Genomic DNA, 18,077 nt, shown 5'->3' on the forward strand with positions numbered 1-18,077 from the left:
TGTTGAAGAGTCATATGGACTCGAAACGTTAACTGTGCTCCTCTCCGCAGATGCTGTCAGACCTGCTGAGTTTTTCCAGGTATTTTTATTTTTGTATGGGATTTTGGTGATGTGCTCAAAGCTAGTGGAAGAAGGTAGCCAGAGCAATCAGTGCAAACTCCATGATGCAATGCATAGTATCTGAGTAGCACAAGAAATGTAATGATTTTTTTACCAGTCAGGCAAAGTGAGGAGTCCATTAAATCTTCCACAAGTGACTGAAGCTCACGGTACCAAAAGGCAGTTTTCCCTTTGTACTTTTCTTAAAATTTGAAAGATTGCCAGAGATGGCGGCCTCATCTGATATGGAGAGGAACCATTGTTGTCACTGAGGAGACAGCAGAGAAAGAAAGAGAAGTGGAATTAATCTTCCACAGAGTGGCAATCACCATCTCCTCCTTTTTACTTACCCTAGACTGGAGCTGCACATTCTCCTCAGAAACGTGCAGCCCAGCAGCTCCTGGAGTCCTTTCTGTTCAGTACATTTATTAATAAATGTTTAATCTAGTTTTATAAAAAACCTATGAGTTGATGGTCTTTTACTACTGAATTCAAGGCACGCATCTCAAAATTTATACAAATTGAAAATTAGTTGTGACAGTTGTTTCAAGTTTCCTTCTGGGATTTGAACAGCTCAGCATTTACCATTTGCTGTGTCATATCACTAAAAGGGAGGCATTGCTGCACTTGGTGCTGGAAATGAGGTGGCCAAGTGGCAAAGTGTCTGTGGCCAACACTGGGGTAAGAGTGATCATTGTATTATATGGTTTAGATTAGTAACGGAGAAGAGTAAGGAACAATCCAAAGTATAACTTTTAAATTGGTAAAGGGCTAATTTCAATGGGATGAGAGGGGATTGTGTCACGATAAAATTGAACCAAGAAACACTGTAACAATAGGATGCTTTAGGTAAAGGCTATGTACATTCCAACAAGGGTGAAAGATAGGGGAACCAAAACCAAGGCTCTTTGGATGATGAGAGAAATAGAAATTTGATTAACCATAAAGAGGGAAAATGATACAAGTGAGGTGAATTCTTCAAGTGATAACCAGAGCAAATATTATAAGTTTAGAGGGGAAGTGAAGATGAAAGTAAAACTCAAAAAGAGAGAATATGAGAATGGAATGGCAGTCAACATGAAAGGTGACCCAAAAATGTAAATGTAAATAGTAAGCAGACAGTAAAGGCAGGGATTTTGGTACAAAGAGGATGATATATGCTCAGAAGGACAGAGCAAGGCTAGAAACTTAATGAGCACTTTGTATCAGTGTTTACTAAAGAGGAGGATGATGGCTGACTAAATATTGATAGAAGCAGAGATGGTAGAGGTAATAGATGGGGTGAAAATTGATGGGCTGAATGCACTGGAAAGGCTGACGATGTTTAAAATGGATAAATCGCCTGGTCTAGATAGCATCCCAGGTTGTGAAAAGAAATGAGGGTAGATAGAGGAATGGCTTGTCATAATCTTCTAAGCTTCCCCAAATACTGGGGAGCTGCCAGAGGATTGGAGAATGGCAAATGTAACACCCTCATTCAAAGGGTGTAAGGACATTCCTTGTAACTAGAGGTTTAACATTAGTATTGGGTAAGCTTTTAGACAAAGTAATCGGGGGAAAAGAATCACCAGGCATTTGGAGAGGTTGGAGTTAATTAAGGAGAATTAGCACAAATTTGTAAAAGGCAGATTCTGCTTGGCTAATTGAATTTTTGATGAAATAAAAGAGAAGTTTAATGAAAGATAAGCAGTGGATAATGTCTATTCATTCTGTGAATGAATACAAAAATATAGATTTTAAGAAAGTATTCAGTGGTAAAGTATGGCATAAAAGGCTAGTTAACAAAATTGACCCTCAAGAAATATGAGGATCAGTGTCAGCTTAGATAAAAACCATTTAAGGACAGGAAGCAGCAAATGTTGGTAAATGATGGCTTTTCAGACTGGACAGTCCCCAAGGGTCAGTGCTAGGACCACTGTTTTCTTTGATATGTAAATGACTTGGATATTGGAATACAGAGAAAAATTTCAACGTTTGCCGATAGTACCAAACTTGCAAGTGCTTCAGACAGTGAAGGTGAAAGCAATCAGCTGCAACAGAACACAGGGAGACTAACAGAAAGGGCAAACAAGTGGCAGATGGAATTTAAATCAAAGAAGTGTGTGAGGTGATGAATTTTGATACAAGGGGGAATATATACCTTTTGACACAACTCTAAAGAGTGTTCAGGGACAGAGACAACCTGGGGGTTCATGTGCATTGACCTTTGAAGGTGATAGGGCATATTGAAACAATAATTAGCAAAACATAGGATATCTTGGACTCATAGAAAGAGGTATCGAGTATAACAGGTCTTGATAGAGCAGATAAAAACAAAAAAACTGCGGATGCTAGAAATCCAAAACAAAAACAGAATTACCTGGAAAAACTCAGCAGGTCTGGCAGCATCGGCGGAGAAGAAAAGAGTTGACGTTTCGAGTCCTCATGACCCTTCGACAGAACTTGAGTTCGAGTCCAAGAAAGAGTTGAAATATAAGCTGGTTTAAGGTGTGTGGGGGGGTGCAGAGGGAGAGAGAGAGAGAGAGAAGTGGAGGGGGTTGGTGTGGTTGTAGGGACAAACAAGCAGTGATAGAAGCAGATCATCAAAAGATGTTGTTGGTGACATCTTTTGATGATCTGCTTCTATCACTGCTTGCTCGTCCCTACAACCACACCAACCCCCTCCACTTCTCTCTCTCTCTCTCTCTCTCTCTCTCCGCCCCCCCAACACACCTTAAACCAGCTTATATTTCAACTCTTTCTTGGACTCGAACTCAAGTTCTGTCGAAGGGTCATGAGGACTTGAAACGTCAACTCTTTTCTTGATAGAGTAGATGCTGAGAGGATGTTCCTTCCCATGGGGGAACTTAGAACTAGGAACACAACTTAAAGATAAAGGGTCTCCCACATAAGAGAGAGATAAAGAGGAATTTCTTTTCTCAGAGGGTTGTTATTTTTGGAATTATTTTCCACAGAGACTAGTAGAGGCTGAAACGTTGAAAATTTTCAAGGCTGAGTTAGACAGATAGGGTGTAAAAGGGTTATGGGGGACAGGCAAGATAGTGATGTTAAGGCCACAATTAGATCAGCCATGATCTTATTGAAAGCACAGCAGGCTCAATGGGCTGAATGGCCTACTTCTGCTCCTATTTCTTATGATTTTAAGTTCTGCTGAACTTGTATAAAACTCTGGTTAGTCCATAACTAGAATGCTGTAACCAATTTTGTGAGGGTCCTTGAGAGGATGCAGAGGAGATTTACCAGAATGGTTTTAGAGACAAAGGGTTTTAGCTCCAAGGTTAGGTTGGAGAAGTTGGGGTTTTTCTCCTTGGGGCAAAGGAGATTGAGGGGAGATTTCTTAGAGGTGTACAAGATAATGACAGAATTAGGTAAGGTAGAGAAAGAAAAACTGATCCTATTGGCTGATGGCAAAAGTACTGGGGGACACAGATTGAACATTTTAAGCGATAGATGGAGGGGAGAGGGCAATGTGAGGATGAACTTTTTTTCACACAACGAGTGGTAATGACTTGGAACTCAATGCCCATGAGAGTGGTGCAATTTAAGATAATGAATGATCTCAAAAGCAAATTGGATAATATATTGAGTGAAATAAATTTGGAGGGCTACAGGGATCGAGCAGGGGAATGGGAATAACTCGATTACTTTGCCAAGGCCTAACATAGACTCCAAGGGCTGAATGGTTTCCTTCTGTGCTGTAATAATGACTCTCTGCCTGGGAAACTGGGCAAATTAAGGTTTGGGAAGAGAGGGGAAAAGAGAGTGAACACTTGGTCAAGAGATGGAGTCTGGGAATAGAGGGGATACAAGGATTGGGAGTTAAATGGGGAGGAGCTAGGGGTGGGGACCCGTAATTCCCCAAAGAACCGGGAGCAGCAGCAGCAATGTGGCAAGTGGGGGTGACACAGAAAGAGCTAGAGGGCACAGCTTCAAAATAACTGGCAAAGGAGTAAATGTGAAGTGAGGAAAATGTTTTCACCCAGAGGGTGGTTGGAGTCTGGAACAAACTTCCTGAGAGGGTGGTGGAAGCAGGTTCGATCGAGGTATTCAATAGGGAATTGGGTTGCTATCTGAAAAGAGAGAATGTGCAAGGTTACAGGGATAAGGCAGGGGAGTGTTAGACCACAGCTGGAGCACTGCATGCAGTTCTGGCCGCCACACTATAGGAAGGATGTGATTGCACTGGAGAGGGTGCAGAGGAGATTTACCAGGATGTTGTCTGGGCTGGAGCATTTCAGCTATGAAAAGAGACTGTATAGGCTGGGGTGGTTTTCCTTAGAGCAGAGAAGGCTGGGGGTGGGGGAGGGTGGGTGAACCTGATAGAGGTATACAAAATTATGAGGGGCATAGATAGGGTAGACAGGAAGGACCTTTTCCCCTTAGCGGAGGTGTCAATAACCAGGGGGCATAGATTTAAGGTAAGGGGCAGGAGGTTTAGAGGGAATTTGAGGAAAAATTTTTCACCCAGAGGGTGGCTGGAATCTGGAACACACTGCCTGAGGGGATGGTAGTGGCAGAAACCCTCATAACGTTTAAGTATTTAGATGAGCACTTGAAATGCCAGAGCACACAGGGGTATGGGCCAAGTGCTGGAAAATGGGATTAGAATAGATAGGGGCTTTACAGCCAGCACAGACATGATGGGCCGAAGGGCATGATTCTGTGCTGTACAATTCTAAGACTCTGAGTGAGATTAGATGGAATGCTCTTTCAGAGAGCCAGTGCAGACTTGATGGGCCGAATAGCCTCCTTATGCACTGTAAAGATTCAGTGACTGTGAACAACAAGTAGCCAGTAAAGGGGCGATTGGGAGAGAGAAGTTTTACAAATTAACCCCAAACTTCGGGTCCGCTGCCCTGTTTATGATCTCGGGTTGATTCAGGTCGGTCACTTGCGCTGGGTTTTGATGTAAAAGTTCAAGTGAATCAGTTGATATAAACCTCCTGATTCTGGGAGCCAACATAAACCCTGAAGAGCAAGCCCAGGTTAAATCTGCAAATGTCGCTGAAATTAAATGTCATGTGAGTCAAGAGCAGTGTCACGTGATCAAATATCACATGATCTAAATATGTCTAATCTGATCCATTGTGAGCATAAGGATGGTGAAAACTGAGGGAGAATGTGCCTTTGGGTTTGGACTTGTGCCAGTTTGGAGGTTTTATAAAGTGCGGAAGCAAAGCCTCAGTTCATATTGGCTTTGTCAACCTAAAACGATACAAAGCCTTTTGTTGTTCAGCTATCGTATTAAAGGTTGTTTCTGCTCCTTTTTCAGTAACCGGATGATATGAAGGTCCGGCCAAGGAGTCTGGGACTGGCTGGAGTTTTGCTGCTGATGTTCGCTGTGGGGCTGCTCGTTACTGTTCCAGAGATAGTGAAGCAGCAGGTGACAGCGGTGAGTGTGCTATCCGGCCGCCGGATCTCTCTCTCTCTCTCTCTCTATTTCTCTTGGATTTAGGATTACTTTGATTTCAAATTCTCATTTCCCTGCAAATGTTTCTCTTTCACGAATATATATGAACGTCAGGATCACTGGGGCTCTTGGTCCAGTTTATAAGGTGCAGAATCAAGGCAAACTCTAGTTGCTTGTATAAATAAAAACAAAAAACTGCGGATGCTGGAAATCCAAAACAAAAACAGAATCACCTGGAAAAACTCAGCAGGTCTGGCAGCATCGGCGGAGAAGAAAAGAGTTAACGTTTCAAGTCCTCATGACCCTTCGACCGAACTAGGTGAAATAAGCTGGTTTAAGGTGTGTGTGTTGTTGCTTCCAGAGGATGTAACTTTGGCATATTCAGTGTTTACAAGTTGAGAAATTGGTATTTGCCTCGTTTCTTAGGTGACTGAGAACTCTCTTCTGCGCAGGGGTTGTTTAAAACACTTGTTATAACTGGACTTACTGTATTTTATACTGTTTCGTTCTCGGGATATGAACAGTAGCTTAATGTTTACAGAATCACAGAATCTCACAGTGCAGAAGAGGCCCTTCGGACCATCGAGTCTGCATTGACACGTGAGAAACACCTAACCTACCTGCCTAATCCCATTTACCAGCACTTGGCCCATAGCCTTGAATGTTATTATGTGCCAAGTGCTCATCCAGGTATTTTTTAAAGGATGTGAGGCAACCCACCTCCACCACCCTCCCAGGCAGCGCATTCCAGATCGTCACCACCCTCTGGGTAAAAAAGTTCTTCTTCACATCCCTCCTAAACCTCCTGCCCCTCACCTTGAACTTATGCCCCCTTGTGACTGACCCTTCAACTAAGGGGAACAGCTGCTCCCTGTCCATGCCCCTCATAATCTTGTACTCCTCGATCAGGTCGCCCCTCAGTCTTCTCTGCTCCAATGAAAACAACCCAAGTCTATCCAACCTCTCTTCATAACTTAAATGTTTCATCCTAGGCAATATCTTGGTGAATCTCCTCTGCACCCCCTCCAGTACAATCACATCCTTCCTATAATGTGGCGACCAGAACTGCACACAGTACTCCAGCTGTGGCCTCACCAAGGTTCTACACAACTCTAACATGATCTCCCTACTTTTGTAATCTATGCCTCGATTGATAAAGGCAAGTGTCCCATATGCCTTTTTCACCACCCCACTAACATGCCCCTTCGCCTTCAGAGATCTATGGACACATACACCAAGGTCCCTTTGTTCCTCAGAACTTCCTAGTGTCATGCCGTTCATTGAATACTTCCTTGTCAAATTACTCTTTCCAAAGTGTATCACTTCACACTTTTCAGGGTTAAACTCCATCTTACCTGCCCATTTGACCATCCCATCTATAGCTTCCTGTAGCCCAAGACATTCAATCTCATTGTTAACCACCCAGCCAATCTTTGTGTCATCCACAAAATTATCCTACAAATTCTACCCCCCCACATAGTCATCTATGTCATTTATATAAATGACTAATAATAGGGGACCCAGCACAGATCCCTGTGGTACACCACTGGACACTGGCTTCTAACCACTAAAGCATCCTTCTGTCATCACCCTCTGTCTCCTACAACTAAGCCAATTTTGAATCCACCTTCTCAAATTACCCTGTATCCCATGTGCATTTGCCTTCGTTATAAATCTCCCATGTGGGACCTTGTTAAAGGCTTTGTTGAAATCCACATAGACTACATCAACTGCACTACCCTCATCTACACACCTCTGGTCACCTCCTCAAAAAATTCAATCAAATTTGTTAGGCATGACCCCCCTCGCCCTCTGACAAAACCATGCTGACTTTCTCTGATCTCTCCAAATGGCGATAGATTCTCTCCTTCAGGATTTCCTCCAATAGTTTCCCTACCACTGACATGAGACTCACTGGCTTGTAGTTCCCTGGCTTATCTCTATAACCCTTATTAAATTGCAGAACCACATTAGCTGTTCTCTGGACCTCTAGCACCTCCCCCATGGCCAGAGGGGAATTAAAAATTTGGGTCAGAGCCCCTGCGATCTCCCCCCTTGCCTCCCTCAGCAGTCTGGGACACATATCATCTGGACCTGGAGATTTGTCCACTTATAAGCCTGCCAACACATCCAATACCTCGTCATTCGCTTTATCAATTGGCTTAAGAAGGTTGCAGTCTCTCTCCCCGAGTTCGATACCTTCGGGTGAAGACGGATGTGAAGTATTCATTTAACACTCAAGCAATGTCCTCTGGCTCCATCCATAGATTGCCCCCGTGGTCCCTTATGGGCCCTACTCTTTCCCTGGTTATCCTCTTCCCATTGATATACTTATAGAATATCTTGGGATTTTCCCTACTTTTACCAGCCAGAGCTTTCTCATATCCCCTCTTTGCTCTCCTAATGGCTTTCTTAAGCTCCACCCTGCACTATCTATACTCCACTAATGGCTCCACTGATTTGCTTCCCTTGTACCTGCTAAAAGCCTCTCTTTTCCTTCTCATCATAACCTGAATATCACTGGTCACCCATGGTTCTCTGGGCTTGTTACTCCTTCCTATCACCCTAGAGGGAACATATTGAGCCTGTACCCTCCCCATTTCCTTTTTGAACACCCCCCGCTGCTCCTCTGTAGATTTCCCCACAAGTAGCTGTTCCCAGTCTACCTTGGCCAGATCCTGCCTTATTTTACTAAAACCCACTCTCCCCCAATCCAAAACATTTTTTTGCAACTTGTCTATTTCTTTGTCCATAACAAACTTAAACTGTACCATGTTGTGGTCGCTATTGCTAAAATGCTCCCCCACCACCACCTCAGCCACCTGTCTGGCTTCATTCCCCAGAATTAGGCCAGCAATGCGCCTTCCCTTGTTGGACCCTCTACATATTGACCTAAAAAGTTTTCCTGTACACATTTCAAGAAATACACTCCATCCAAGCCCTTAACACTATGTCTATTCCAATTAATGTTGGGAAAGTTGAAATCACCTAATATAATTACCCTATTATTGTTTTTACACACCTCTGCAAATTGTACAAATATTTGCACCTCAATTTCCTGCTGAGTATCTGGGGGTCTATAATAAATACCTAACAATGTGACTGCCCCTTTTTTATTCCTAAATTCTACCCACAATGCCCCCTCCAAGATATCATCTCTCCTTATTGCAGTAACTGACTCCTTAACTAATAATGCAATGCCTCCTTCTCTTTTACCCCCTCCCCTGTCTTGCCTGAAGATTCTATATCCCAGAATGTTGAGCTGCCAGTTCTGCCTCTCCCTCAACCACATCTCAGCGATGGCTACTATATCACAATTCTGCATGTTAATCCTCACCCTTAACTCATCCGTTTTACCTGTAATATTCCTGGCATTAAAGTAGAGGCCATCCAGTCTTGCCTTACTCCCTTCAAACTTAATGCAGCTGTACTCCCTCTGACTTGATTGTTTTACTGTAATATAATGTGTCCCTATTCTGCTAACATTCTGTGTCCCCCCCCTGCCGAATTAGTTTAACTCTTCCCAACAGCAGTAGCAAACCCGCCCACACCAACCCCCCCTCCTGCACCAACTCTTAAGCCACATATTCATCTGCGCTATTCTCCTATTTCTGAGCTCGCTAGCACGTGGCACTGGGAGTAATCCAGAGATTACAACCCGAGAGGTCTTGCTTTTTAGTCTACTGTCTAACTCCCTGAATTCTTGATGCAAGACCTCATCCCTCTTTCTACCTATGTCATTGGTACCAACATGTACTACGACCTCTGCCTTATCACCCTCCCCCTTCAGGATGCCCTGCAGCCGTTCAGTAACATCCTGGACCCTGGCACCAGGGAGGCAACACACCATCCTGATGTCACGTTGACGGCCACAGTAGCGCCTATCTGTTCCCCTGACTATAGAATCCCCTATTACTATTGCTCTTCCTCCCTTCCTCCCCTCCTGTACAGACAGGCTGCTTGTGGTACCAGAAGCTTGGCTCTGTCCACACTCCCTAGAGGAACCAGTGTCCTCAGCCTCCAAAATGGAATACTGATTTGCGAGCAGGACCTCAAATTGACATAGGGGACATATGTAAAATTAGGGAGATGAATCATTGCTCAAAGACTGGTATGGGGGAGGTGGGTTCCAGTTTGTGGAGCACTGGCACCAGTAGGGGATTAAAGTGGGGGCTGCACTGTTGGGACAGTCTACACCTGAACCACGCTGGACCAGTGTTCTTGCAAACTGCATAACTAGGGAAGTAGAGGATTTTAAACTAAGTAGTGTAGCAATGGATCAAATTTGGGAAGATGTGGTCAATCAAAGAGTCGAGAAAAGATGGGAGAAATGTATTAATGTGAGGAATGATAGAGACTGACAGATTTGTACTCTATCCCTTCCTGAGTATAAGATCAACAGATAAGGCTAGAGATTACAAAGAAAATAATGAGGACAAAACTAAAGCTCTGTCTGAATGCATGTAGCATTCAAAATAAAGCAGATGAACTGAGAGCTCAAATAGAAATAAATAAGTAGGATCTGATAGCCATTAGAGAGACATGACTACAGGATGACAGGTTGGGACCTGAACAATAAAGGCGGGGGTGGGGGGTGGGGGGGGGAATGTTGTGGGGGGGTGGGGGCAGGGATGTGGGGCGGGGTGTATTCCCTCCGCTGGGAGTGTGTAAAAGAGCACAGAGATCTCCCTGAGGCAAAGTGCTGCCTTGGAGACCAGCTCCAATTTGAAACTTCAAATAAACACGAGAAAAAGATTTTGCTGCCATGTCCCCTCATGTGACACAGTCATGAGTTGGGTCAGGTCATAACTTTTATTTTGAAATATTCAGAGATTTTTAAATCCTCATGAAACCTCATCCGGCCTGTGGATGAGTTTTGATGCTTTTCCAGAAGTCCGCCAGGGCTCCCAGCCTGCCCACCAGCCTTAAGGTTGGACGGGCAGGTCCATTAATTATTTTAGTTAGTTTTTTAATGGCCTTAATAGGCCATTGACAAGACCTGAAAATCTAAATGACGTGGGGTGACATCAGGATGCACGGGTGACATCGCCCTGCGTCATTTTACACGTTGGTGAGCATGCCCCGCCCTTGCTCGCCAAACAAAAGATTCTGCCCTTGGATTGGTGTACAGGCTCCTAACAGTAACCGCAGAGTAGGACAGACTATAAAGGAAGAGATAATGGGAGCCTGTTTAAAAGCACAGCTGGTTAGAGTGACCAGGCAAATCAGGTTAAGGATAGGTCAATAGAGATGCAGAGGCAGACATTTAAGGGGATATTTCAGCGCACATAAGATAAATTCAAATCAAAAAAGAAAAATTCCAAGGAGAGGACCTACCATCGGTGTTTGGAAAATAACTTAAAAAAAAAAATTAAAGATAGTATCTTTATATGGATTTCAGCAAAGCCTTTGACAAGGTCCCACATGGGAGACTTATAAAGAAGGCAAATGCACATGGGATACAGGGTAATTTGATAAGGTGGATTCAAAATTGGCTTAGTTGTAGGAGACAGAGGGTGATGACAGAAGGATGCTTTAGTGACTGGAAGCCAGTGTCCAGTGGCATACTACAGGGATCTGTGCTGGGTCCCCTATTATTTGTCATTTGTATAAACAACATAGATGACTATGTGGGGGGTAGGATTAGTAAGTTTGCAGATGACACAAAGATTGGTCGGGTGGTTAACAGTGAGGTTGAGTGTCTTGGGCTACAGGAAGATATAGATGGGATGGTCAAATGGGCAGGTAAGATGGAGTTTAACCCTGAAAAGTGTGAGGTGATACACTTTGAATACTTCCTTGTCAAATTACTCCTTCCAATGAACGGCATGGCACTAGGAAGTTCTGAGGAACAAAGGGACCTCGGAGTGTATGTCCATAGATCTCTGAAGGAGGAGGGGCATGTTAGTGGGGTGGTGAAAAGGGCAAATGGGACACTTGCCTTTATCAATCAAGGCATAGATTACAAAAGTAGGGAGTCATGTTGGAGTTGTATAGAACCTTGGTGAGGCCACAGCTGGAGTACTGTGTGCAGTTCTGGTCGCCACATTATAAGAAGGATGTGATTGCACTGGAGAGGGTGCAGAGGAGATTCACCAGGATGTTGCCTGGAATGAAACATTTAAGTTATGAAGAGAGGTTGGATAGACTTGGGTTGTTTTCATTGGAGCAGAGAAGACTGAGGGGCGACCTGATCGAGGAGTACAAGATTATGAGGGGCATGGACAGGGTGGATAGGGAGCAGCTGTTCCCCTTGGTTGAAGGGTCAGTCACAAGGGGACATAAGTTCAAGGTGAGGGGCAGGAGGTTTAGGGGGGATGTGAGGAAAAACTTTTTTACCCAGAGGGTGGTGACAGTTTGGAATGCGCTGCCTGGGAGGGTGGTGGAGGCGGGTTGCCTCACATCCTTTAAAAAGTACCTGGATGAGCACTTGGCACATCATAACATTCAAGGCTATGGGCCAAGTGCTGGTAAATGGGAATAGGTAGGTAGGTCAGGTGTTTCTCACGTGTCAGTGCAGACTCGATGGGCCGAAGGGCCTCTTCTGCACTGTGAAAGAGAAAGATTATAATTGCACAAAGATGGGCAGGTCAGAAAATTGGACAGAACATAAAAAACAGCCAAAAATGACCAAGATTGATAAGGAAGGAAAATTTAAGAGTACAAATGAAAGCTAGAAATATAAAGACAGATAGTAAGAGTTTCTATAGATATTTAAAAAAGAAAAGGGTTAACGCAGAGTGAGCATTGGTCCTAAAGAAAGTGAGTCTGGAAATTAATGATGGAAAATAAGGAGATGGAAGATGAATTGAACCAGTATTTTGCATTGGGCTTCCCTATAGAGGATAGAAACAGCCTCCCAGAAATCTGTAAATCAGGAAATGGAAGGGAGGGAGGAACTCAGGAAAATTACAATCACCAGGGTTAGGACAAAAACAAAAAAACTGCGGATGCTGGAAATCCAAAACAAAAACAGAATTACCTGGAAAAACTCAGCAGGTCTGGCAGCATCGGCGGAGAAGAAAAGAGTTGACGTTTCGAGTCCTCATGACCCTTCGACAGAACTAGGGTCATGAGGACTCGAAACGTCAACTCTTTTCTTCTCCGCCGATGCTGCCAGACCTGCTGAGTTTTTCCAGGTAATTCTGTTTTTGTTTAGGGTTAGGACAAGATTGTTGGAGCTGCAGGCTGACAAATTCTCAGGTCCTGATGGACTTCATCCTTAAAGGAAGTGTCCAGTGAGATAGTTGATGCATTGGTTTTAATTTTCCAAAATTCCCTAGATTCAGGGAAGGTTCAATTAGATTGGAAAATGGAAAAAAGTAACTCCTTTATTCAAAAACAGTAATACAGAAAGCAGGAAACTACAGGCCAGTTAGCTTAACACGTCATAGGGAAAATGTTAGTTATTAAAGACATTATAGCAGGGCACTTGGACGAAGTCAAGGTAATCAGGTAGAGTCAACATGGTTTTGAGAGAGGGAAATCAGGTTTAACCAATCTATTGGAGTTCTTTTAAGTAGTAATATGTGCTGCAGATAAAGCGGAACCAGTGGATGAATTGTATTTATGTTTCCTGAAGGCATTTGATAAAGTGCTATATCAAAGGTTATTGTTGTCCATTTTGGCAGGAAGAGTAAAAAAAAATCATCTAAATGGTGAGAGATTGCAGAGCTTTGTGATGCAAAGGGATCTAGGGGTCCTAATGCATGAATCACAAAAGGTTAGTATGCAGGTACAGCAGGTAATTAGGAAAGTTAATAGAATGTTATCATTTATTGTGAGGGGAATTTATTATAAAAGTAGGGAGGTTATGCTTCAGTTGTACAGGGCATTGGTGAGACCACATCTGGAGTAATGTGTACAGTACTGGTCTCATTTAAAGGAGAGGTGTTAAAGCATTGGAAACAGTTCAGGGAAGCTTTACTAGACTAATACTTGGAATGGGCAGGTTGTCTTATGAGGAAAGTCTAGACTTGTATCTGCTGGAGTTTAGAAGAGTAAGAGGCAGCTTGATTGAAACATAAGATCCTGCAGGGACTTTACATAGTTGATGTGAAGAGAATGTTTCTTCTTGGGAGAATATATTACCAGGGACCACTCTTTTTAAAAAGAAGGGGTCATCCATTTAGGACAGAAATTTTTTCTGAGGGATGAATATTTGGAACTCTTTCAAAAGGCAGTGGAAGCTGTGTCTTTGAAAATTTCTTAAGGCTGAGGTAGATAGATCCTAGATAAGCAAGGGGGTGACAGGTTATCAGGAGTGGGTGGGAATGTAGGTTTGAGGTTGCAATTGGATCAGCCATGAGCTTACTGAATGGCTGAGCAGGCTCGAAGGTTGCGTGGCCTACTCCTCCTAATACATACGTATGTTTGTAATTTTTAGAGCTACATCCATATCTTTCCATCCTGCATCTTAGGAGTCCAATTAAATTCAACCCCATAAGTTGCCTTGATTGCTGTGGGTGTGGTGGGGGTAACCAGTTCTGGAATTGGGGAGGTAGCAGAATGGGTTTTCCAAATTTGGTACAAATATTAACTCCTTGTGTGTAGAGTTTCAAGCTTTGTGACATGAAGGGTGTTGTCATACACCTGGTACTGAGGGCCTAAGATCAATTTCAGCACATGTCTGTGTTCTTTCGATGTGAGTAGTTTGTGCGTGTGTGAGGCCAGTGTGTCAACAGCCATAGCGTATTTGACCAAGGGATGGATGTAGCTAGTTTAGACAGATTGTGGACAGGGATGAGGGATCTGAGAATAAACTTACAATCTGAGTTTTTGCCTTGTTTAGCATACTGTCCACTTGGCTATTGGCTTGAATGTGTAACTCCATACTGCTGTCACCCTTTGAGAGCATTGAGAATTTCCTGAACCTGGAGCACTGGGAGTTGCAGCAGAAGTGGCTGGAGGCACAATGTAGGCCACCAGGTGGGGCTTCAACTTCTGTAACTCCACGAGAGACGGTGCACAGGATCCGCTTTTGCACTCTGCACATGTTCAGTTCAAGGCGACAGCTCACCACCATCTTAGGTGCAATTAGAGATAAGCAACTAATGCTGGCCTAGCCAGCAACATTCACATCCAGAGAAATAATTTCAATTTAGCAAAAAAACAGCTGTTGATAACATTCAAAGTTAGGTTGAATAAGTAGGTTAAGGAAAAAGGGTTATAAAAGGATATGGAAGCAGGGCAGGTAAATGTGATGAGGACTAGCTGCTTATGTGGAATGTAAATGTCGATATGGCCTGGATGAGAAATGTTAGGATAATTCAGTTGGGGTTTTCTGGTTATTCAACCTACAACAGTGACCAAGACTGAACTGAATATTCAACGTTTAGGAAGCACAGGCAAAAAGGAAAAGGCGGTGGAGTTGCGCTGATAAGGGATGGGATCAGTCAGGCAGGATCTCGGATCGGAAGATCAAAATGTGGAATCTGTTTGGGCGGGGCTAAGAAACAGCAATGGGCAGCAAACGTTGGTAGCAGTTGTTTATACCAAAAGTGGTGGTAATGTGACCCTTCTGAATAAGGGTCATACAGACTCGAAACATTAACTCGTGTCTCTCTCCACAGATGCTGTCAGACCTGCTGAGTTTTTCCAGCATTTTCTGCTTTTGTTTCAGATTTCCAGCATCTGCAGTATTTTGTTTTTAATCCTGGTATTAATCAGGAGATGAGAGAAGCATGTAGTATGGGTAACACAGTCATCATTCAACCTACATATAGACTGGGTAAACCTAATGAACACTAATACTGGGGAAGACAAGTTTCTGGAGCGTTAGGGATGGTTTTCTAGAGCATATTTTGAGAAAACAACTAGAGAGCTGGCTATTTTACATCTAGTATTATGTAACAAAAAGGGCTAATTAACAATCTTTGTTAGGGATGATAGAATTTTGCATTGTATTTGAAAGTGAGGTAGTTCAATCTGAAGCCACGGTGTTAAATTTAAAAAAGGAAACTGAGGGGAAAATTGGCTGAGGTGGATTGGAAATTACATTAAAAGGTATGAAGGTACATAGACAATGGATAGTCTTTAAAGAATTATGACATAATTTACAGCAATTATACATTCTTTTAAGACACAAAAACCCAAAAAGAAAAGTCAGTCAACCATGGCTAACAAAGTTAGTTAAGGATTGTATAAGATTCAAAGAAAAGGCCTATAAAAGTTGCCGGAAATGAAAGCAAACCTGACAATTGGGAGGGTTTTAGAATACAGCAAAAGAGGACCAAGAAGCTGATAAAGGGAGAATAGACTGAATGTAAACCAGCCAAAAAAAAAGACTGTAAAAGCTTTTATATGTATGTAAAAAGGAAGTGTTTCGCTGAAACAAATGTGAATCCATTACAGGCAGAATCAGGAGGATTCATAATGGGGAACAGAGAAATGATAGAGAATCTACATGATTACTTTGTGTCTGTTTCACTGAGGAAGAGACAGGAAATCTCCCAGAATTATCCAAGGGACTAAGGAGAATGAGGAGTTGAAGGAAATTACTATAAGTAAGAAGGTTGTATTGGAGAAATTAATGGGATTGAAGGTTGATAAGTCCCTGGGACCTGATGATCCATGTGTTGAAAGAGGTTGCCATAGAGATAGTGGATGCATTGGTGATTATCTTCCAAAATTCTATAGATTCTGGAGTGGTTTCTGCAGACCGGAAAGTAGCAAATTTCACCCCACTATTTAAGAGGGGAGGGAGAGAAAAAACAGGAAACTACAGACCTATTAGCCTTACATTAGTAGGGAAAATGCTAGAATCTATTTTTAAGGATGTGATAAGTGGACACTTGGATAATGATTTGATTGGCCAGAAGCAATATGGATTTATGAATAGAAAATGATGTTTGACAGACCTGTTGGAGTTTTTTTGTGAAGATGTCACTAACAGAATTGACAAAGGGGAGTCAGTGGATGTAGTATACTTGGATTTTCAGAAGGCTTTTGATAAAGTTCCCTACAGGAGGTTGATTAGCAAAGTAAAAGTACATGGGATAGGAGGTAGTATACTGGCATGGATTAAGGATTGGCTAACAGGCAGAAAACAATAGGCATAAATGTGTTATTCTCACGTTGGCAGGCTGTGACTAGTGGGGTACCACAGGGATCAGTACTTGGGCCCCAGCTGTTCACAATACATATCAATGATTTGAATGTGGGGACCAAATGCAATATTCCCAAGTTTGCAGATGATACAAAGCTAGGCTGGAATGTGTGTTGTGAGGAAGATGTAAAGCAGCTACAAGAGGATTTGGACAGACTTAAGAGTGGGCAAGAACATGGCAGATCGAAGGGATGTGGAAAATGTGAGGTTATCCACTTTGGCAGAAGGAACAGATGTGCTGAGTATTTCCTAAATGGTAAAAGATTAGAAAGTGTAGATGTACAAAGGGACTTAGGTGTCCTTGTCAATAAGTCACCAATAAGCTAACATGCAGTGCAGCAGGCAATGAGGAAGCTAATGGAATGTTAGCCTTTATCGCAAGAGGATTTGAGTGCAGGAGTAGTGAGGTCTTGCTTCAATTGTATAGAAGCTGATTAGACCACACCTGGATACCTCAAAGGATATTATTGACATAGAGGGAGTGTAATGAAGGTTCACCAGACTTATTCCAGGGATGTCTCGAGAGTTTGGGGAAACTGGGCCTGATTTCTAATAATTTTGAAGAATGAGAGGAGATCTCATTGAAAGGACTAGACAGGGTAGATACAGGTGAGATGTTTTCCCCTGGTTGGGGTATCTAGAACCAGGGGACCCAATTTCAAAACAAGGGGGGATCCACTTAGGACCAAGATGAGAATTCTTTTTTACTCAGAGGGTTGTGAATCTTTGGAATTCGCTACCCTAGAGGGCTATGGAAGCTCAGTCAGTGAGTATGTTTAAAACAGAGATTGACATTGGTATTTAGAAATCTGTCAAAGGGATTTGGGGATAGTGAGAGGGGTAGAGGAGGCATTGAAGTGATTGATCAGCCATCATATTGAATGGCAGGGCAGGCTCCATAGCCTACTCCTGTTCCTATGTTCTTAACATGGATACATTGATATGGTTGATAATTATTGGAAAATTAACGTTGATTTGAGGCCTTTTGAGAAGATGCTAACTTTTGTAATTTAATTTGACTAGTTTTCCATTTTATCTGAATCAAATTTTTATATCCTTATTGTGTACAGAAAGTTCAGATTGATCCTGATAGTGGTCTGGCCTACACCATGTGGCGAGATATTCCTATACCATTGTACATGTCACTCTATTTGTTCGAGGTCAAAAATCCACAGGAGATTCTGAATGGCGAGAAACCAGTTCTGGAGGAGCGAGGGCCTTATGTTTACAGGTGCGTGCCTCAAGTTGTATTCTGTCTTCAATTCCCAAATGGCAAAACCAGCCATTTGATTTGGAGTCTTTTGTATTTCGCATTTGTGAAATATTCTGTAGATTTGTATTTGATACTTTGTATGAGAAGATTGATTCACAATGCAGCAGCTTTTACAGCATAACAAGGTGCATTGATGTTCTTTCACTAGGGAAAGGAGTTGCTAACGTAGGAATAAAGGTGTGACAAAT

At 42.8% G+C, this 18,077-nt stretch overlaps 1 protein-coding gene across 2 annotated transcripts in view; it reads left to right on the forward strand.

The window, feature by feature from the left end:
* The first annotated feature begins 5,169 nt into the window (after window positions 1–5,169).
* Window positions 5,170–18,077, forward strand: part of scarb1 (scavenger receptor class B, member 1) — a 189,771-nt gene continuing 176,863 nt past the window's right edge. Inside the window, exons 1-3 of one of the 2 annotated variants that reach the window (XM_041202804.1) lie at window positions 5,170–5,264; window positions 5,372–5,491; window positions 17,687–17,847. In XM_041202804.1, coding sequence (XP_041058738.1) covers window positions 5,384–5,491; window positions 17,687–17,847 — 269 coding nt within the window. In that variant the 5' untranslated portion in view covers window positions 5,170–5,264; window positions 5,372–5,383. Of the gene's footprint in view, window positions 5,492–17,686; window positions 17,848–18,077 lie in introns of both variants that reach the window. The other variant, XM_041202805.1, reaches the window with a different exon arrangement.

The sequence above is a fragment of the Carcharodon carcharias genome, chromosome 13 (genome assembly GCF_017639515.1).
Source record: "Carcharodon carcharias isolate sCarCar2 chromosome 13, sCarCar2.pri, whole genome shotgun sequence".
NCBI classification, from domain to species: domain Eukaryota; kingdom Metazoa; phylum Chordata; class Chondrichthyes; order Lamniformes; family Lamnidae; genus Carcharodon; species Carcharodon carcharias.